The sequence below is a fragment of the Muscardinus avellanarius genome (assembly GCF_963383645.1).
Source record: "Muscardinus avellanarius genome assembly, chromosome: 2".
In the NCBI taxonomy this organism is placed as follows: Eukaryota; Metazoa; Chordata; class Mammalia; order Rodentia; family Gliridae; genus Muscardinus; species Muscardinus avellanarius.
In genome coordinates this window covers 165,774,687-165,797,927 of record NC_137787.1, presented here as the reverse complement: position 1 = coordinate 165,797,927, position 23,241 = coordinate 165,774,687, and the positions used below count along the sequence as shown (strand labels likewise).

Below are 23,241 nucleotides of genomic sequence, written 5' to 3'. Positions count from 1 at the left end.
TACTTAGGCCCTTTGCAGCTCATTGAGACCCTGCTTCAAAATAAAGAATAAAAAATAGGGCTGAGGCTGTAGCTCAGAGGTAGAATATCCCTGGGTTCCATTCCCATTACCATACACACAAAAAAGAGATAGTACAATTTAATGACATAGCTCCAATTATATGTGTTCTTCCATATATGGCTATATGTGTATGTGGTATTTGTGCATGTATGCTTTTCTGTGAGTGGTGTTAGAAGCCTTTAGGTGTAGAGAAAAAGACAAACATAAGGGTTAGGATCTGCCATTTCATTAATATTATTTTAAAATGTGTGTTTAAATCAAAGGTTTTTTTTTTTACATCAACAATTCTTTTATTTTTATATATTTAATTGGTAATACAGTATACTTAACTGCCATTGCCAAATTGGGCAAAGAATAAGAAACAACAAAAACAAAACCAAAAAATAACCTTAAGAAAAAATTATGCCTGTAATCTTCTCTATTTGCAGGGCTGAATCAGGAGGATTTTAAGTTTGAAACCAGCCTGGGCAATTTAAGGAGACTCTGTCTCAAAGTTAAACAAATAGATGTTAGATAGGTGATAGGCAGATAGATAGATGATAGATAAGGTCTGGAGGTGTACCTCAGTGATGGAGCACTTGCATAGCATATGTAAGACACTGGGTGGAATCTCTATTACTGTACAAAAAATTATCAGATTTAAACTAAGTAAAAGATACTGCATGATCCTCATTTTACATAATTATTGCTTCTTTTTTTCTGAATGCAATACACTTGGATTCAGGTTAGCCTCTGGAGCATGTCTTATATAAAAGGCCTTGTTACTATTATACAGAATGTTGATTAATATGCAAACAAAGTTTTCTTATAATAATAGTTTTGTAAACAAAAATGTGTTCAGGACCCTTATATCATTTTTGAAGTATAATTACTAGAAGGAAAATAACAAAACACATTACAAAAAATCAATATCAGCTATTAAAATCCTCTACCTGGTGGCATGCCCGTGAGGGACATTAAGGTATCATTGGATTATTCAATTTATGATAATTTTTAGCAGTCATTCTTACTGAAAATTTAATATTTTTTATCTCCTGCCTCACTCACTAAATTTACCTAAAAGAAGATTTTAGGCAAGAAAAATAAAATCCTTCTAGGTGTTCTTACTATTGTGTTTGATGCCTACTTTAAATATTTTTTTAAGGTACTAAGTATTAATTTTAAGATTTAATTATTCACTTTTTAAAATTCTGGTATAAAATCATTTCATAATCTTATATAATTTTCTTTTTTGAAACTAAACATTTTTGCAATCTTTCATTTAGATAAGATTTATATTAATACTCAAAGCAAAAGTGTAACAGAAACATAAATTCCAGTACTTTAAAATTATAATAGGTGTCTTAGTTATGACCTGCGCATAATTTGGACATGTGGTGATGGCTTACCTATTCTTAGATCCAAAACTTCCAGGTAGACTTTGTTTTATTTTAGTTTTCAATATATATATTTTAAACGTTTGTGGTATTTTTTAATGTTAATTAGAATACTTTCATGGATAGTGAAGCACGTCTAAATAAATCCTTGGTTGTCTAAGTTCAGGCAAGTAGGGGAGAGAAATTAATTTTGCTCTAGAAGGATTTGATTTTTTTGTTTGTTTGTTTTTTTGGTGGTACTGGGGTTCCTGGAAACCCTTCTACCTCCGGGCTACACTCCCAGCCCCGTTTATATATTTTTATTTGGAATCAGGGTCTCTTGAGCCAGCGAGGCTGGCTTCCAACCTTCCCAATCCTTCTGTCTCTGCCTCCCAAGCACGGGGATTACAAGCATGCGCCACCACACCCTGCTAGAAGGATCTTTTTAAACAGTCTAAGATGGGCATGGTAGCACATACCTGTAATTCTAGTACTTAAGAGGATGAGACAGGAAGATCACATATTTGAAGTCAGCCTCAGCAATTTAGCAATTAATGAGTTCCTGTTTCAAAATAAATAGGGCTGTGAGTCTAGCTCAGAGGTTGAACACCCTTCAGTTCAATCTGAAATAAATAAAGAAGTAAATACATAAATAAATAAATAAATAAATAAATAAATGAGTGAGTAAGTAAGTAAGTAAGTAGATAAAATAATCCAGGACTAGATTGTTGGAGTCAACAACATTTTTGTTGTTTCCTTTATTAAGTTTAGAAATGTAGAGGAAGAATATACAGAAAAGGAAGGAATAGGCAAAAAGAGATTGCGAAAGTAAAGAAACTTTACATCTGAAAATGTGTGCCAACACCTTCTAAGTGGTAGTGATATTCCACTTCCTAGTTTTTCAGGACAAGTATGTTCAGAAGTTGGGCTACAGGTAGATGAAAAGAAACGGTAGATTTTGAATGTGGTAGTACTAGTACTGTAAATGATGAGAGTCGCAGCTGAATAGGAAAAAATTGCTCTAATTGAGAATGATCACAGAAAATAAAAACTGAATATTCCTATTGCCAGCACCAAAGTGAAGTTCAGCTGGCTATTGTGGAGGTGGTGAATGGCCCATGGACACCAAGGTCCTCTTTCCTATGAGATAGGACATTCACACAACTTCAAACTTAACACTGACATCTAATGATAACAGAAAGTAAATGTATTTCCGGAAATGCATGTGACAATTTTAATAGTTCAAGGGATTTTTTTTTTAATTTTATTGGTGCATTGTAGTCATTCATCTTAGTGGCCTATAAGATGGTAGAGGCATATGTATACCCATCACTAATTTTTTCCAGGGATTTGAAAACATCTACTAGCTCTCAAGATAACATCTCCTAAAAGTAATTTTTTGGCTACCTTTTCTTTGAAATAGAAAAGGCTCCAATTATTTTATTTTATTTTTATATTTTGGTGGTGGTACTGGGGTTCCTGGAAGTCCTTCTACCTCTGGGCTACACTCCCAGACATATTTTATACTTTTTTTTTAACAGTCTCTTAAGCCAGCAGGGCTGGCTTTGAAGCTGCACGATCCTCCTGTCTCCGCCTCCCAAGCGCGGAGATTATAAGTGTGTGCCACCATTCCTGGCTTTCCAATTTTTTTGATTGACATTCACAACAGCATAAAAAGTGAAGCAGAGTCTACTACTATTTGCTGCTGCCCTTAGGCTAGATCCACTAGACCTATTGTTTGTATTAAACCTAGTGTGAATTACACTAGGTTTTACATTTTTTAAGTGACATCATCCCTCATGATATGAGAGAAAAAATGGAGTACTTTCTGAGTCTGGCTTGTTTCACTTAACATTCTTATTTCCAGTTTCTTCCATTCGTTTTTTTCCTACAAATTATATTATTTCATTTTTCTTTAGGGCTGAACAATCCCATTGAGTGTATAAACACATTTTCTTTGTCCATTCATCTGTTGATAGGCATCTAGGCTGATTCTGTAACTTGGGTGTTGTGAATTGTCCTGGAATTAAAAATGCCATGCAGATTATTTCTATAGTATGTTGACTTCAACTCCTTTGGGTATAAACCAAGAAGTGGTATAACCCATTTGTTCTTAATTTTGAGTCAGAGTTCTGCTAAGTTGTCCAGGCTGGCTATGAACTTGGGAATCCTTCCCTCAGCCTACTAAATAGGTGAGATTACAGGCATGTGCAATGCCAGGCTCTGTGCCCTTTTCCTTGTAATATTTTCTTGAAGAAAGTTTTTGACTAATTCTATGTCCTATTCATCTAAAAATTGAAGTGCTCTAGAATACTGTAGTGTAAATTCTCCATACAGAATATTCTGACTTATTCTGATCATTCTTTATCAAAAGTTTTGGTTCAGTATTTTTTAAAGATAGCCTCTGCTCCTCTCCTGTACTCTAGAAGTGAATTGACTGGTGAAGAGATAGTGGAACTAACATAAACCTCAGTTTAGACCATATTCTACAAAATGTATTCAGAATTCTCAAGATTTTTTGTAGTTGAATGTTTGACATAAATTTCTTTTAAAATTATTTAAATAATCATCACCTTTAAAATATTTTACTATATTCTTTTAAAGTACTTTTATTACACTTCATACTGAAGGTCAATGTGATCCAACATTCTTGTACACCATTCTTAATGTGAGCTCATGTTAGGAATTTGTGTTTTCATTTATTCACATTTCCTAAACTTCCAGTACCGTGGCATATAATATAGAGCTACTTTTAAGTGTTATCACTGAAAACTACCATACTAACTATATATACTATCTTTGTAACATTCCAAAATTTTAAAAGAATGTTTTTCTTTATTAACCTTAAATCACCGAGTAAAATAAGCAGCATAAGTCAAACGATCAATTCATTTTTGTCATCAGAGAATTCTTTAATGGTTCTAAAATGTTCTACTAATTGATTCTCTCTGGGTACCATTCATCAAGTAACCCCAAATTCCCCTGAATGAATCAGTATTTTCTCAGTTTTTATTTAATAAATTACTAACGATATCCTAAAGAATTTGAAGAAAAGGTTCCTATAGCAATAAGAATATGCCAGTGCTAATCTCAATAGAATGTTTGAGGAAGGGGAGGGAGTGGAGGGGATGTGGAGGGAAGAGCTCAGTAAGTGCTTTGGGCATGTATGTCTCCAATCACTCTGAACTACATAATGATATGAAATTACAAGGCACCAATAAAAGTATAGAGCTGGGCGTGGTGGTGCATGCTTATGATCCCCACATTTGGGAGGCTGAGAGTGGAGGATTGCGTATTGCAGACAGCCTCAGTTACTTAGTGAGGCCCTCTGCAAATCAGTGAGACCCGGTTTCAAAATAAAAAATAAAAAATAGGGCAGGGACTGTAGCTCAGAGGTCAAATGCCCCTGGGTTCCATCCCCAGTACTGAAAAAAAAAATGTAGTAAAAATAAATAACATTGAAAAAGAAGAAAGACAACATATTTAGTGGTTTAAAATGGGGATCTGGAAAAAGACTTCTTGTTCATATTTCAGCTCTATCAGTCCCTATACATGTGATAATAGGCAAGTTATTTGATATCTGTGATTTTTTTCATTTTATGATGGCAGTTTTAATAATACTACCTCACTAGGTTGTCAGAATGAGTAAATTGCTCTTTATAAAATATTTCAGATTCTTTGCACAGTGATATTACTTTTATCACTATTTTTGTTTTCTCTGAAAGTATGCCTCTGTTCTAGAATTTTTCAGGACATCCCTGTCAGGCTTACCATATATAGTCAAAAGTCCGCAGTGAGACTCCCCCTCTAACAAAACAGTGTTTATTTATTTATTTATTTATTTATTTATTTATTTATTTATTTATTTATTTATATTTTGCGGTACTGGGGGTTGAACCCAGGGGCAGTCTACCTCCGAGCCCCACACACCCAGTCCTATTTTTTATTCTTTATTTTTTGAAACAGAGTCTCACTAAGCTGCAGAGGGCCTAAATAGCTGAGGCTAGCCACCAACCTGTGATCCTCTTGTCTCAGCCTCCCATGTACTGGGATTACAGGCATGTGACACCTCACCAAGCTCCTTTGATTTCTTTTAATCAAGAACTTTTGGAATTTGTGATGTGTGGTATACAAAGTAGATTTATGAGTATATTTTTTTCTATTTCACTTTTTGTTCTTCAGAGATAATATAGATTTGTCTTTGAGAAATTTGGCAACATTTAACTCATTCTACATTGTTGAATAAACATCTTTCTTCCCATGACAGAGTTCTCTAAAAATAGGAAATATAAGTCAAATGTGTTAATTTTTTTGGCTGAGCTAGTGTGTGTGTGTGTGTGTGTGTGTGTGTGAGAGAGAGAGAGAGAGAGAGAGAGAGAGAGAGAGAGAGAGAGAGAGAGAGGGGTTATGACACTCTCAAAGAATTGAGTGCTGAAAAAACATTTTAAAATAGAATTTATAGTTTTCCATCATCTAACAATTTCTTTCAAGGAAGGTTCTTTAAATATTCTGTTAGCACGTAGAATTTCCTGGCATGAAGTTTAAAATGTGGAAAAGTATATAAAAAGAAAAACCAGAGTGACCTAATTCTCAAAGTAGATTAGAGGTCTTAGTGCAATGTGGTATTATATGCCTCATATTTGTTTTTAGTGACAGAGTAGTTTATTCTTTGAATGAACATAAAAATGTCTCAAGATGTACGTATTACTTTTAGATTTTTTCTCAAGAATTTTTTTTATTTTTATGTGGATCATATTGAAAATGGCGAACACTGAGACTGTGCTTGGTGCCCTCTCCTAACACCCCCCCACTTCCCTTTCCCCCCTCTCAGCAGTGAGTGTCCAGGTTAATCATGCTACATTTATACTTTTACACATATTAAGGGCACTGAAATTAAATATAAGCCTGGTGTGGTGGTGTGTGCCTGTAATCCCAGCACTTGGGAAACGGACACAGAGGAATCCTAGGTTGAAAGCCAGCATCAGCAACTTGGTGAGGTTCTCAGCAACTTAGAAAGACCCTATTTTCAATAAAAAATAATGTAGAGTTGAGGGTTTAGCTCTGAAGTATAACGCCCCTGGGTTCAGTGTTCAGCATCACCACACACACACACACACACACACACACACACACACACACACACACACAGAAATACAAAAAATACAACATAAAAATTATGTTAAAATTAACCATCACTAGCTGGGTGTGGTGGCACAAGCTTGTAATCCCAGTGCTTGGGAGGCTGAGTCAGGAGGATTGCATTGTTCAAAGCCAGCCTTAGCTACTTAGTGAGGCTCTCAGCAACTTAGTGAGACCCTGTTTCCAAATAAATTATAAAATATGTCTGGGAGTATAACCCGGAGGTGGAAAAGCCCCTGGCTTCCACCCTCAATACTGAAAAAAAAATTAACTATCACTAAACTACAGCATATCAATATATTAAAACATATCAGGCTGGGCGTGGTGGCGCATAATTGTAATCCCAGCGCTTGGGAGGCTGAGACAGGATGATTGCACAGTTTCAAAGCCAGCCTCAACTACTTAGGCTCTCAGCAGGTTAGTGAGACCCTGTTTCTAAAAAAAATATAAACTAGGTCTGGGAGTAGAGTCTGGAGGTAGAAAAGTCTCTGGGCTCCAACCCCCATACCACAAAATAAAAAACTAACTAAATAAATAAATAAAACATATTATATCTGTTTAAATTCATTATTTTATATGAATGTTAATAATACAAACTTTTAGCTTTGTAGAAATCTAAAGAATTTTTTTTCTTTTTGAAGGTCATTACAAGGCTTAAATAAAGGATAAATACATTAAAAAGAACAAGCATTCTTCCTACTTGTTTCATATAAACTCTATCTCAGGATAAACCAAATAATTCTAGAGAGAAACTTACCAGTGGGGTGATATCTTTGCCTCCAAGCTGGAAGCATGCAATAGTCCTGCTCCAAAATCAACTTGAATCAGGCCTCCACATGGAATTATGCAGGAAATGTAAAGGGCAAGGGGCACAGAAATGAAGCAAACCCATCAAGGCAACTTTAGGTGAGAGGTTCACCTTGGTGGTAGCTCTTAAGGACATGCAGCCTCACTAGATGACAAGTTGGCTGTAGACATTTGCCAAGCAAAGCGTTATGCCAATGAATGGCAGTACCAGCTAGATCAGAACTAACCTTTGCCTCCTTCCTCTACTGTTGACTATGGGACAGGAAGCAGCCCTACCTTTTAATTAAGATGCTAGCCGGGCATGGTGGCGCACGCTTGTAATCCCCGCGCTTGGGAGGCAGAGACAGGAGGATCGCGCAGGTTCGAAGTCAGCCGCGCTGGCGTAAGAGACCCTGTTTCAAAAATATAAAATAGGTCTGGGAGTGTAGCCCGGAGGTAGAAGGGCTTCCAGGAACCCCAGTACCAAAAAAAAAAAAAAAAAGATGCTAGAACTCACCCCCCCAATGTGATGGTGCACACCTGTCATTCTAGTACTTGAGAGGCTGAGACAGGAGGATCTCAGAGACCAGACTCAGCAATCTAGAGAGACTCTCAGTAACTTAGTAAGATTCTGTTTCAAAACAACAAAAAAAAAATTTAAAAGGTCTGGGGGTGTAGTTTAGAGATAGAATGCCTTTGGGCCCAATCTCCAGTACCACACACACACACACATACACACACACACACACACACACACACACACACACACACGTACTCTTTATTCCATTAAGCTAAATTCTAACTCCTGAATCAAGATTCTGTTTTGCTGCTTTAAGTAACTTTACATTAACAAAGTGTATCCTGAAAAGTAACAGACTTGCCTAAATTATCATATAAATGTGAAAAAATATAGTTCCCCACTACTGCTGGATGTGTTCAAAGAGACAAGGGGAGAATAAAGTTAAGATCGCACTGATGGGTCCTACTAGTTTCACACTTAGTAAAGCTAGATGTTTCTTGAGTTTCATCATCAATACAAATTTTAACAAGTATTGCAAATATTCCTTGAAGCTTCATTTTGTGACCTTGAGTGATGGAGTTTTAAAATTTTGGCTGCCTGGTCTTCAACTAGATATAAGTGTGTTGGCATCATTCACTGTATCTCTTAAAAGTACTGTTGAGCATTTTCCCATATCCAGAATCCCAATCTAATATTTATCTTCTTTGTACATTTATACAGAGCAAGGGAATTTGAAAGTCACACTTCATCAGGGTAAATGACTCTACACTTCACTATCAGTATTTACCAATTTATCATATATGTTCCAAGGGGGAAAGAATTCTCATCAGTTGTATTTGGTTATATATAACCAGAAACTAGAATCCTGCTTGGCACACAAAGTACATGTTCAGTAAATACTGTTGGAATGAATGATTTTGAATCTGAGCTGTCCTGAACTATAGAAGTTTGGGTTACATATGAATAAAATGCTGAATATTTCATCAAATTTAAATTGGTGTTGCATCAAGATAATTTATTTAATGTTAGAAATACTGGTCTCTGCTTTTGCATCATCTTCAGTGGGGGAATTTCTAAGGAAAATGTAGAGTTTTTTTGTTTGTTTGTTTTGGTGGTATTGGGGTTCCTGGAAGCACTTCTACCTCTGGGCTACACTCCCAGACCTATTTTTATATTTTTATTTGGAAACAGGGTCTCTTAAGCCAGCACGTCTGGCTTCGAACCTGTGTGATCCTCCTGTCTCCGCCTCCCAAGTGCGGGGATTACAAGCGTGCGCCACCACGCCCCGCTAAAATGTAGAGGTTTAGAAACGAGAATCAAAATGAAAGCAAACTAAATTAAATCTAAATGAAATAACCCTTCAGTAAATGAGTTGCAATCATACTAACTCAAAGAAAATATTTTAATTTGATAAAATGTAGTGCATTTTTGTGGAAAAGTAGAAACAGCTAAGATAATGCAGTTTCTAAATGTCAAATTAACCACATGTATCTAAGACTGAATATTTTATATGTTTTCTTTTAGAATTTTAGAGTAGACTGTTTTTATTCTTAATTGTCCTAGAGACCAATACTTCTTGTTCTACCCAGAAGCAAAACCTGAAGCCTTTTCTTTGTTGTTATTCTGTTACCATTAGTTTATTAGTATGACCTTTTTTTCAGTGAAAGAGTGGTCCTCTTAAATTTTCATTTATTATTGTGGCGAGTTTTATAAAGATGGAACATTGCAAAAGATTGTGTTTTATTGATTGGTGAAATTGATGCAGGGCTATAAAGCAGTGTGTTGAAGTATTAAATTAAATATTCTTCCTCTCTCTTCTACTTCAGGCCCATCTTGGAGGTTAAAGGGTATTACACAAATGAAATGATAAATTCAGTTTACATAGTTTTGCTATAGACACTGAACTATTTATTTCTTATGTCTGAAAAAAACTCATTATCTATTTTGTTTCAGTAATAATTATGAGATTCTCTCCTAAGCAATCATTTACCGTCTCCATTATTCTCCATCTTATAGAATACTCTGGAAAGGCAAGCATATAAATATGATAAAAGAATTAAGCTGTTTAAATAAATTAATTTATTGTGCAACAGTGTATTCAAATCTTACTTGCTCAGTGGATTTTGCTTTAATGAAATTCTTCAAAGAATAATATATCGTGTTTCAAGGATTGAAATTATACATTAAGTAAAACGACTAAATATAATGTGTCTCATTTTATAGAAAATTTCAATTGAATAATTAAGCTTTTAAATAATAAAATTTGCATAAGTTAAATATTTTCTTTAAAACACATGTACTAAGTATTGTCTTGCCTTCTCTGTTCTTAAACATAAAACTGTTATTAAAGTAAAAATCAGCTCAAGCTAAATTGGATGTTACAATTGTACCAATATGTTCTCCGCTTTGAAGTATGCTTTAAAAATGCTTGTTACATTAAGATTTAACCTATTTTGACTAAGTTTATTATGTGATTTTTGGAGTATTTTGCATGCATAAACAATAAGTAAATAACTCATGAATTAATTAAAATAATCATACAGGAAGCTTTGACAATTAAATATACTTACTAATGAAACATCTTCTTTCTGCTTATGTGAAAAGTTGAAAAGTATGAAAATAAATACAGAACTTCTATTAATGGAATAGCATTATTACTAGAGTATTATGCATTAACTATTTAAGATTGTATGAGTTAAATATCTCAGAAAAAATCATACTTTTATGCTTTCCATTAGACTCCTAAGATCTATTATGACAGGAAAATCAGACTCACAAATTGATCATAGGGAAATTGATTTCTAGATTGTACTTTATCTGTGTTCAGCCACACATATGCCATCACATGTAGCAAGTAAGATCACTAACCTAATTATTAAGAGAAATATTAAAACCTATTGATAGGGAAATATTGATTTGAGTGACTCTTTTAAGAAAATAAGTTTAATTTAGGCAGTAGTACTTTTATAAAAATTAGTAATTCACCTTCCTAAATGCATACTATGTATTTCTGTGTCATCCAAGAGTTAACACTTGATTTGTACTGATTAAGGAAAGCCTAGACAATACCCTAGAAATGTACCTCAGAAGTAGAAGGCTTGTCTAGCCTTGGATTAAATTTCCAGTATTTTCTAAATAAATCAGTAACTAAAGTACTTGGAGAATTATTTAAATCAAAATTATTTCAATTTTAAGTAATATTGCATCTTTATTATTCCTTAAATTGGGATTGTCTGAAAGTGACCGAAGTGGTGTCATGATGCAATAGCATTAACAAGTGCTTTGTGTTAATATCATGGTTGGTCACACAGACAATTCATGTAATAACTGATCTTCAGATGCTTGCTGAAATAGAAAAACATGTTTAAAGATTCTTCATGGTGATAAGTATCTAGAACTGAATCTTGCTTTGTACTATTAATTTTTTTGTTGTCTGATGGTCCCTTGTTTGGATATATCTGATTGTGTCTTTGAGCGTATCTTTTCTTCAAAGAGAATTAACACCTGTTATTACCACAGTGAGGCTTACTTATAGAACCATAGCTTCATAACCACTTGTTTTTAACTTCACTAAAAAATATTAATTGTTCAGATGATCAATATATTGAATAATTTGAAATAAGCCAAATCTTGGGCTTTGCTCAAGATAAAAATATATAGTTAAATGCTGGTGAAATACTTTGTTTTCTTCATGTTTCTTGGTGTATAAGGAAAAGTACCGTTCACGTAAGACTCAATGAGTTGTGCTCTCCTCTTCTCTCTTCTTATGTGGCTGTGTAGGAGCGTGTTCCCGACAGTCCCTCTCCTGCCCCCTCTCTGGAAGAGGGGCGAAGGCCTGGCAGTCACCCATCATCACACCGCAGCAGCAGTGTGTCAAGCTCCCCAGCGCGGACAGAGAGCTCTTCTGACAGAATCCGTAGGTCATACTTTAACTTGTCACCATTTTAAACTTTATTAGGTGCAGGTGGCTTTTCTAATCAAAATGCCCTCATTCCAAATAGATCTCAGATGTATCATGTTCTGCAGCTCTGCAGCAATAGCCATCTCTCAAAATTATGTCTCCCAGTTTGGAATATCATGAAGTATGATATGACATTAACAGGTTCTGATATAAACTCCCTCTCTTTGATGCTACACATAAAGATTTGAGCTATGAAACAGAAAGTGTAAGTAAACTTCCAGATTAGTTTCTAAAGTTAGCAGCCAATTCTCAACTGTTGAATGTCTGAGTATACCGTTTATGGGTTCTCTACCTTTGTTCCATCCATCCCACACCTGCCATTACTGAAATTCACTAGTTGTAAAATTCATAACTGCGTTAATGAAGATATCTGCAAAGAAGAATAAAAGATAAAATTCAAAACAAGATATTTTAAAAAGATATTTCTTACATGATCAATCGATTAAATACTTTTAAATTGGCTAAATTTGGGGATTTAGTTCATTAATAATACCACTACTTACTATAGCCATGTTTTATTATTACACTTGTAACAGGGCTATATTTCACTTCATTTACATTTGTACAATATTTAATCTTGTTACTCTTGGCCAAGAAAATGCAGAGTAAGTTAAATACCACTCAATTAACAGGTGATTATATGTCTGTGCAAGAATTTGATTTTTTTTCAATAAAATGAACATAAAAGAGACCAGCTTGGTTGAAAAAACTAGTATGTATTGAATTATTTATAGAGCTTATTTATTACTTCACAAGATCATACAACATAAAATTAATTTAATTACACAAAATTTATTGGAATTAGTGGTTGTTGAGAATAATTCCACACTAGGAAAACATTTTCTAGGAAATGTTTTACTAGGTTGTAAAGAAATGTTTGCAAAAGGAAAAATCCCTTAAAGTGGAAAATATTGAAATAGATAACTTCATGTATATAATATTATATGCAACAAAATTATGAATAAAAGCCAATTATTTACAATTACATAGTTCCACATAATATTAAATGTAAATATTGATATGGCCTAAGACTTTGTTCATCTTATTTTATGATGATGGCAAGTTTTATTGATAACAATATATGTATGATATGATAGCCATTTCCAAATCACTGATTAGTTCTAAGGCTGGTAAATTGCTTCTCTCAACTCTTCAAAAAGAGTTTTCCAATAGTGCATTGTCTGTATGCTTTTATGCTATGCCAATACTACAATCAGAAATTTAATGATAGATATTGGTTTTACTTCTATTGATTTTATAGGATATTGTAATTGGAAAGGTGTTTTCTAGAAAAATAAAAACATTTATTTTCCTAATAATGGGAACAATAGATTGTTCAAATTTGAAAGTTTTACTATACATTCATGTTATTTTATTAATGGTTGCATTTTTATTCTTGATAAGCAGAAAAATACTATTGGATGATTAAGCTACCATAATCTTTCAAATGGAAACATCCAAATCCACACACATAATCATATGAATACATATGTAAATATGTATATTTATTCAATATTGCTTATAATGATCTTACATTAACAGAACAATTTAAACTCCAATATGAATAGTTCTTACGTATTTACCACCTAGATTCTCCCAACTAGCCAATCAATCAGCTTTCTGAAAAGAATAGCTCTATTAAGGTGAATTTTTGCTTAGTTGTCTCTATCTTAGACATGAAGCTTCTTTGCCTCCAAACACTATTATTTTCTATAAACAAGAAACCACAAAGCATAACCACAAAACAATGATCAGAATTAGAAAATTTACATTATTAAAAAATAATTGTCTAAACTATAGACCCTATTCAAATTTTTGTAGTTTTCCCAATAATATTTTCACTTACAAGATGATTTTCTTTTCTGTCCAAAAGCCAATCCAGGTCACACCTTGCTATTAATTATATCCACTTAGTTGCCTTTTGAGAAACTGGAGCAGTTCCTTTTTTTCTTTCAGGACTTTAATATTTTTGATGGATATTGGTTATTTATTTTGTAAGGTGTCCATCAGCTTGGATTTTTTGATGATCTTCATGATTAGGCTTAGCTTATGTGTTTTTTGGCAGCAGTAACACAGCACAGCTATGATGGAGTGTCCTTGTTAGTGAATCATTTGAGAAAATGTGACCTTTGTATAGTACTCTTGATAACATTATTATTATTATTATTATTATTATTATTATTATTATTATTTGTAGTACTGGGGTTCCTGGAAACCCTTCTACCTCTGGGATATACTATCAAACACCTATTTTTTATATTTTTATTTGGAAACAGGGTCTCTTAAGCCAGCGCGGCTGGCTTCAAACCTGCATGATCCTCCTGTCTCCGCTTCCCAAGCGTGGGGATTACAAGAGTGCGCCACCATGCCAGGCGATAACTTTATTATTTTTGAAGGTGGTAGCTACCAAGTTTTTCTATTACCATGTTACTTTTTTTCTTTGAAGTTACTAAAAATTTTGTAAAGAGATATGTTAAGGCTATGTAAATATTTTTTTGTTCATTAAACTTTCACTCACTAGTTTAAGAATCATCATTTATTTCTGAAATTATTATTACTAATGATAAAATATTTTATATAGTATGATATTTCTTAAAATTTAATTTTCCAGAGACTATAAGGTTTTATGGAATGATTCTTTTTCCTTAATTTTTGTACAAAACCAAGATTTTCATGGGCACTTCATTAAGTGAATTTATTGACTGGATTGGGAAAATCATGAGTGTTTGACCATCTCATTAGTTAAAGTGTTTTATCATTTCAATAGTGACAGATTACTGTTAATAGTTATAAAAAGCAATTATTGTTTTTACTTATTCAGCTATGCAGCTAGTATTAATTAGATACTGTTATTTTCAAGTTTGAGTTCAAAATCAACTTTTAACAAATTAACTTGGTATTGCTATAATACTTAGTTTTCTATTGACTAGAATAAGAATATTGAAACAATGATTCTAGTGTCTTAATCTGTGGAAAACTGTATTTGCCTTTTTAGGTTACTAGAATAGTGTTTAAAAATGTTCTACAGCCAAGATTATAGCTGTTGTAGAATTAAGGAATGTCTTTACCAAGAAGAGAATTTGTGCACTAGATTAAAAAATTGAACACTTCATTGTTGGTATTTGAACTAATATGGCAGTTCAAAATTATTCCAACCATTAAAAAATATTTTTGTAGCTTTAAAAAATGACGTCATTTTCAATATTTTCTACTTATCTTTAAGAATTAGCACAATGATCAATTCTCACAATTGTTTTAGGGACAAAATATAATTTTAAGGTTACACAATTACTTTTACATCCACTTGAGTTTAAGGGTGTTTAATTGATGTAATTGAACCTTTTGTGTTATGGTGTTTTTGTATTTTTCCTTTTCGGGCTTAACAGCTGTCCATCAGAATGGGTTGTCCATGAACCAGATGCTGATGGGTTTGTCACCAAATGTTCTCCCTGGGCCAAAAGAGGGAGATTTGGCTGGTCATGACATGGGACATGAGACAAAAAGAATGCATATGGAAAAAGGTAAGTTATGATCATGTGGCTATATATTTTCTGGTCATTATGTTCACTAGATTGTAATAATTGGGTGAGACAAGTAGGCATTTAAAATATTATAATGTTAATAAAAATTAAGCCTATTCAACAAAAAAGAGGTATGGATAAAGACCTTTCGCTTTTCTTTTAAAAAAGGTAGGTGACAATTTAATTTCCAGCACACTGTTAAAAGAAGAAAATTGTTTGTCCTAATTTTAATCTCAAATTTCCTAAAGGTCTGCTCGTTTTCTCAATATCGTTAGGATGACTTTTCTTTTACCTAACATGATAGAACACAAAACTATACATAAGATTATTGAAAGTCTCTCTGGATTAAATGATATATGAGGGGGTAGGGTGGAAATTGAGGAAGGGCTAATTGGGTGATGTGTCCATGTATACCTCTACCATCATGTACTCCATTAAGGTGTATGACTATAATACACCAATAAAAAATTCGAAAGAAAAAACTAAATGATATATGGTCACTGGCTCTATAAGGATATGTAAGTGAATCTGATCAGTGTAATAGTAATTGTTTAGTAAGTATATGTAATAAATAACAAGGCCTGGATTATGCAAAGTTGCAAGAGTTTCTTATTTATAATTTATTAGTATCAACCTAACTCACTTTTACAGCCTTAGCCCCTTTAATGTATATTTTCATGTCTTATTTCATGAAGTAATTTCATGATAAAATTGAAATATTGAAGTTTGTATATTAGGAATTTATTAAAAAACAAATATATATTTTTGAATTGTAAGTTTTGAATTGATAATATAAGTACTTCTCCACCTGTATTTGATTTATAACTGATATTTTCAAATTTGGCAAATATATATGGGTACTTTGTCCATATTTTCAACATAAGTATCAAATAATTATGTTCTGAATAATAATTATTTCTTTGAGGCTGGGAATATAGTTCTTTGGTACAGAGCTTGTCTGGTATGTGAGAACCTGAGTTTCATCCCCAACACTACAAAAAAAAAAAAGATATATTTATACAGATATTTATTTGTAAAACATACAAATTGCAAAAGTAATTGACCATCAAAAGGGTTTAAAATAATTGAACAATTAAACAAGTAATTAGAAAGAAATGCTTGAAGAAAGATTGTTAAGGAAGAAATTTTTTCACAGCAACCTAAAACTACTCATAAAAACGTAAATCTACTTACCTAAAATATTTTCCATTTAGCAAAAAAGTCGTTCTGTTAAATTCCTTAGGAAGAAAGAACACAGTATTTTTACAAAGTAGATTATCAGCAGTATGGAAAGTCAATGAGAAAATGATAATCCTTCTGGGTATTAGCATGTTAAAATCTACACATAATTGAGGAACAGCAGCATTAAAAAATCTTTTCTAATTACTCTTTTCAAATTTTGATATCATATTATTAGTAAGCTAGGTGGACTACATGCAGTACATCACCAGACCAGATGGTGTTTAAATTTCTAAATTTTAACAATGAGGAAAAGTTTTTTACATTCGGCACTATTTATACTTAATAAAAATACTACACAGCGCTGGGCGGTGGCGCATGCTTGTAATCCCCGCACTTGGGAGGCAGAGACAGGAGGATTGCGCTGGTTCGGAGCCAGCCTCCCTGGCTTAAGAGACCCTGTTTCCAAATTAAAAAATATATATATAAAATAGGTCTGGGAGTGTAACCCGGAGGTAGAAAGGCTTCCAGGAACCCCAGTACCACACACACACACACACACACACACACACACACACACACACACACACAAAACTATACAGCAATACAATGGAAATTAACATAGTGATAAAAATATTTCATATGAATGGGGTGGGGTGAGAACTGAACTCGGGTCCTCAAACAGACTAAACAAGTGCTCTACTATTGAGCTACATCCTTAGCCGCTTTTATTATATTTTGAGACAGGGTTTGGTTAAATTGCTTAGGCTGCCCTTGAACTCATGATGCTTCTATCTTAGGTGCGTGACACTATATCTGATGAACCCCAAAACTTTGTAGAAGTTAACATTTTAAGTAATGTTAAAATGTAAGAATTAGCCGGGTGTGGTGGCACACGCTTGTAATCCCAGCATTCGGGAGGCTGAGACCTGGAGGATCGCGGTTCGCGGACAGCCTCTGCTACTCAGTGAGGCCCTCTGCAACTCAAGTGAGACCCGGTTTCAAAATAAAGAATAAAAAATAGGGCAGGGGGTATAGCTCGGAGGTCAAATGCCCCTGGGCACCATCCCCAGACCCGCAAAAAAAAAAAAAAAGAATTAATCATGTGGACTGAGTGGCCATTTCCAACAAGAGTACAACAAAATAAATCCCTACAGATAATTATTATGACTCTTTTCTCAATTTTCCTCTTGGTTCTATTTAGGTATTTCAGCAAGAGATGCATACAGAGGAAGTTAATTGATGACATAGAATAGATGCTAGGAGATTACGGCTTAATCACTTTCCAGAATTTCAGTAAAGGAGAGATGCGAATAAAATGTGAAAGTCTAGAGATTGTAGTAAATAGAACAACACCAAAGGTATGGCCAGTACCACAGCTGGAATACTGAATGCCATATTAATTTTTGATGGAGAGCTTTTTACAGCCTTCTGCTCCAGGTTGACCTATAATTTTCATAGCTGTTTTTCTCATGAGTTTAATTTATTGTTCTATTCATTCACTTGCTATTATTATAAATTTGCCACCATAGAGCATGTTCTTTGTTGTTGTTGTTGTTTGTTTGTTTTATTGGTGGTACTGGGGATGGAACCCTTCTAACTCCGGGCTACACTCCCAGACCTATTTTATATTTTTATCTGGAAACAGGGTCTCTTAAGCCAGGCGAGGCTGGCTTCGAACTCATGCAATCCTCCTGTATCCGCCTCCCAAGCTCAGGGATTGCAAGCATGTGCCACCACGCCTGACATTAGAGCATGTTTTGAAATGATATTCTATGTTGATCTGTGCACCTCTATCTTGTGCACCTGAATCTTGTTTTTCTTATTTCCCTACGTTCACATCTTCATGACAACGTTCACCTTGTTCTTTGAATGTTCTTTCTTCACTGGTGCGTTTCCACTACTAGACTCTAAACTTGGGGTCACCTATAAATTACATTTACTTTCAAAAGTCTAGGCAATCTATAAGTGTATACGAGTCTGGACTGACTTACTGGAAGATTCTAGAAAACAAAAGAAGAATGAAAACAACTGTAGTGTTTCTTAGGGATTAAGAGCTAGGCAAAAGGTGGAGTTATTTGACTTTTAGAAGTTACATTCATTCTGACAATGAATATATATATATATATATATATACACACACACACATATATATATAGTGTGTGTGTATAAATATACACACATACATCCATGAACATATGCATATTTATGCACATATATAACTTACTATATTACTGATAGTACTTCATATTCCATCAAGGTTTTCTAAATGGTTTTGCTGTCAGAATAAAGATCTTAATCATGGCCCAACAGTCTCTTAATATTTTTATCATGGCCCAACAGTCTCTCAATATCTCAAGTTTGTAAAGAAAAATAAATGTTTAACATCGACTCTAGAAATTTGAAACTTCCACTGATTTCAAATGAAGATCTTCAATCATGGGAGTCTTAGTAGATTTTGGTAGTGTTACATTGTTTTGTTTTATGATGTTCTTTCTCTTGCATGCATTCTCTTTTATCTACTTTTCAGCATACTGAATTAATAGTAAATATTCATGGGCTTTCTAGATTGATAGAGTCTACTAAATTAAAAATTGTTTTCTTTCATGACTACATTCATCATGTCCTTCATAATAGCCCTGTAACTTTCTTACTACTCATATCTGTATTAAACAAGTAACTTTATTTAGAGACATTTGTAGAGAAATTAATTATATGTTCATGTCATTTTAGGCTTGGACTTCTTAGATGTAATTTTCAACCCACCAACTAAATCATTCAAAAGGCAATAATTCTTAAGAAAACATTGATACTAAAAATAGATAACAAAATTCATTTGTATGCTAAGAATTACTATGGTCTGAAATCTTAATCATCAGTAACTTTTAAACATTTTATGTTCTCCTTAATATGAAATAGCTATTGACTATTGACTATATTCTATTAAAGAAAAAAATTAAGTCATTCTCAGGTGAAAGGCCAGTGGCTTTTATAAGAATTAGGGTTTGGAAATACTAATTGCTAATTCCTTCATTCTAAAAATAAAGACCACTCTAATAGGGGCTTGAGTCTAGGGAGAGTTTAATTAAAGCTCATGAAAAATGAATTAATATATCAAAAAGTAGTAGACATGGGATACTGTTGTAGTTATCTGAAGTGTAGGAAAAATGCTTTTAAGATTATAAACTTCTATTAAAATCAGGACTTTGTCAAAGATGTGTGCTAAGAAAACTGATGCAGCACATCACATGACTGAAAAGAGTGATTGTAATGTTTACATTTTTCCAAACATCCTGAGTTCTCTAGAGCTCTCTGGGTTTTAAAAACATTGCTGATTATTTACATTAGTCTAAATATAGTGGGATAGGCAGCAATAGAAAAAGATTCACTGTTTCTTGATGCCCTTCTTCTCTACCCCACACATTTGCCTACTGATGCTAATTTACAGAGTGGCTTTCTCACACATTATTTAATTTTTCCTTAAATTGCTTCTGATATTTATACACGTTGATGGATGCTTTATCCTTAATATATACATAACTTAATATATACATATTTTGTAATTATAGATTTATCTAATTTTTAATTTATCAAAATTAAACATATGATAGGGAAAAGCCTAGAATATTAGCCTCTTCCAATTACAGAAAACACAAGTATATATCCTTGGCACAAAATGTGGAACACCTAATTCATATTACTGTATTTCCGTATTTGACTTAAGTATTCCAATGTTATGTATTTAACTAGTAAATATTTACCAAAAAACGATATATGTGACAAAACTAAGTGCAAAAATCTTCTCTCTTCCTCCCTACCCTTTGTTATAATTGAACCTATTTTACTCTAGTGTGTATCATATAAAATTGTAACTATTTAAATTCAAAGTGAGTCTTCAAAAATTTAATCTTTCTTTTGAATGATAGTTTAGCATTATAATAAATAATAACATACTACATACAAACTATTTATTCTTGTATTTCATGTGTCTCTATAGACGTGCATAGACTGAAAGCCTTTTTTCTTGAGAATTTTTAGTGTTTTGATGTTAACATGCATGACAGGGACATGATTATATTTGGATTTGAAAATCTCTAACACGCAAATTCTTTACTTATGTCTTTGCATATCTCAAGATTCTTATGAAACAGTCTCCTTAAACATTATCAATTCTTTGAAATTTCCCTCCTCAGTTTTCAAGTCTGTGAAATAAAGATGTAAATGCTTTTAATTCTGAGATTCATAGCACTGGACAGCAACAAATTTCTCTGTATACCAGAGCTCTTTCTTAAGCAGATGGCAGATTTTATCTGCAAAGCCAGAGCTTGGGTGAAGCTCTCTTAATATACCCACTTTATTATATTATACACTGTAATTTCTAGTTACAGAGCTTATAGTAATGTTTCAGTGGCAACTTAAGAAAATCCTTACTGTAGGATTCCTATTAACACCCTCATAATAGAGAGCAGTCGGTCTAAAGATGGATTTTAATGTTTGCTGTTCTATTTCATGCACTATGTTGACAGCTTTGTCACACTGTAAGTTTATGTTCCTCAAATATTCCCTGTTTTTTACAAGATGACTTCTGTTTCTTTCTTTCATGGGTGCTCCTCATCCATGAGTTTTCAAACCAAACTTATTCTTCAGGGCACAAGCTCTTCTTCCTTGTATACATAGCATAGTGTCTGGCATAAGTATGTCCAAGGAATATCTTTTCAGGTTTAAATGAGATAATGTACATCTGGATTGCTTGATTGATATGAATATTCAATCTATCAATTTATCTTAGGTATGTAGGACTTGACTTTATCAAGGGGAAATATACATGTTCTAAACTACTGAATTTAGCATAATATCTATTTATAATTCACAAGATCATGGTTATCATGATTTATTTTTTATCTGAAATGGAAAATTAGAAATGAAGAGATAATGAAGTGTGCTCTATAACAAGACTGTAATATGCCCCTTTTAGAAGAAAAAAATTACCAAAGTAACTGCATTAATCAGTTATGTTGTGTATCAGTAGTTATGAAAATACTTGTTTGAGTAGGTTTAGATAGTTATTAAAATAGCCTTTATTTACTCAGTACAATTTTATCAAACCTAAATATATTAAAAATGTATTGAGAATCAACAAACATAGTTGGCTGTGTAAATCATAGGAGTTACCACATTTTAGATTCGGGCTCCAATAGGATAGGTCAAAAGTCATATTGAAATTTTCTCTTAGGGCCAGGAATTCTGTCTTCGAACCAAGTGGCACTTTATAATGTGCCACTTGTAAAGTGAATTATTTTAATTTTACATGTTTATATTTTCCATAAATTTATTTCTGTATAATTAATATAAATATGATTTTTAAAAATAAAGATGCTAGCCGGGCGTAGTGGTGCACGCTTGTAATCCCCATGCTTGGGAGGCAGAGACAGGAGGATCACACAGGTTCGAAGCCAGCCACGCACGCTGGCTTAGGAGACCCTGTTTCCAAATAAAAAATATATATAAAAATAGGTCTGGGAGTGTAGCCCGGAGGTAGAAGGGCTTCCAGGAACCCCAGTACCACCCAAAAAAAATAATAAAAATAAAGATGCTTATTAATGAAGGAGACAATAGTTGTTTCTTCAGTACATTATTTCTAAATTTAGACTTTATTTTATTTTATACTTTATTTTGATACTGGGAATTGAAGCTGTGGACATTCTACCACTGAGCTGCACCCCCAACTCTTTTTATTTTTTATTCTGAAACATGGTCACACTAAGTTACTGGGCACCAGCATTAAACTTGCATTCCTCCTGTCTCAGCATCTCCAGTGCTGGCAGACAGGAATGTGATATCTTGCACAATTTAACTTTGTTTCAGAAATTCTTTGGAATACTTAAAAGATTGCATCATAATAATATCTACTGACAATCTTTAAAAATTAAATTTACTTGTCGTCATATAAAATATATTTTACTCAGGGAAAAACTATACAAAATATTTATTCTTTCACTCAATCTGATTTTATGCTTTTGGGTAAGCATAGAACTCACTTCTTCAATTTAAGAAATATTTTTTTGTAGTCACAGCAGTAGATAACATTCTTACAGCATTAAATTAAGGTAGATTGCAATTGCTAATAGATTAACAGAGGCATCCCACATATGAATTTGCTTCACTTTATCCTTTGTCAATCATAAATGACCTTTTTAATTTATTTCATGTAATATGTTTATCGGATAACATATTATTTAGCTTAATAAATTGATTATTCTTATTTTATTCTGCAGTTTATAAACATACTGTCTACACCATGGTTTTCTCTCTACTTTTGCTAGTTTCTGGTTGAAATTTTACAGAATTTTCTGTGGGAGTGATCTACAGAGGACCACACAATTTTTTATGTATTTGCTTGAGCATTTATTCCAACTTGAAACTTTATTTTAAAAATATTCTCTTATAAACCAAGATTTTTTTTTTCTTGAGATGATGGGGGGATTTGAACCCAGGAAAATTCTGCCTCTGAGCTACACCTCCAGCCCTATTTTATTTTTTATTTTGAAACAGTGTCTCACTAATTTGTAAAGAGCCTTGCTAACTTGCTGAGGCTGGCTGAGAACCCGTGGCCCTTCTCTCTCAGACTCCCAAATACTAGGATTACAGGCATGTGCCACCACACAGGACTACAATCCAACATTTTCAGTAGAGCTGCACCTATCGTTGCCTCTACAGTCC

At 33.4% G+C, this 23,241-nt stretch overlaps 1 protein-coding gene across 5 annotated transcripts in view; it reads left to right on the top strand.

Annotated features, from left to right (window-relative positions):
- DACH1 (dachshund family transcription factor 1) overlaps positions 1-23,241 on the top strand; it is a gene marked incomplete at both ends in the record, with an annotated part of 402,920 nt that overhangs the window by 279,047 nt on the left and 100,632 nt on the right. For 3 of the 5 annotated variants that reach the window (XM_080688905.1, XM_080688904.1, XM_080688903.1), the window contains 2 exons: positions 11,641-11,776; positions 15,208-15,342. The exons of the other annotated variants lie outside the window; for them this stretch is intronic. In XM_080688905.1, the coding sequence (XP_080545031.1) occupies positions 11,641-11,776; positions 15,208-15,342 (271 nt within the window). The remainder of the gene's footprint in view (positions 1-11,640; positions 11,777-15,207; positions 15,343-23,241) is intronic. 5 annotated transcript variants of the gene reach the window in all.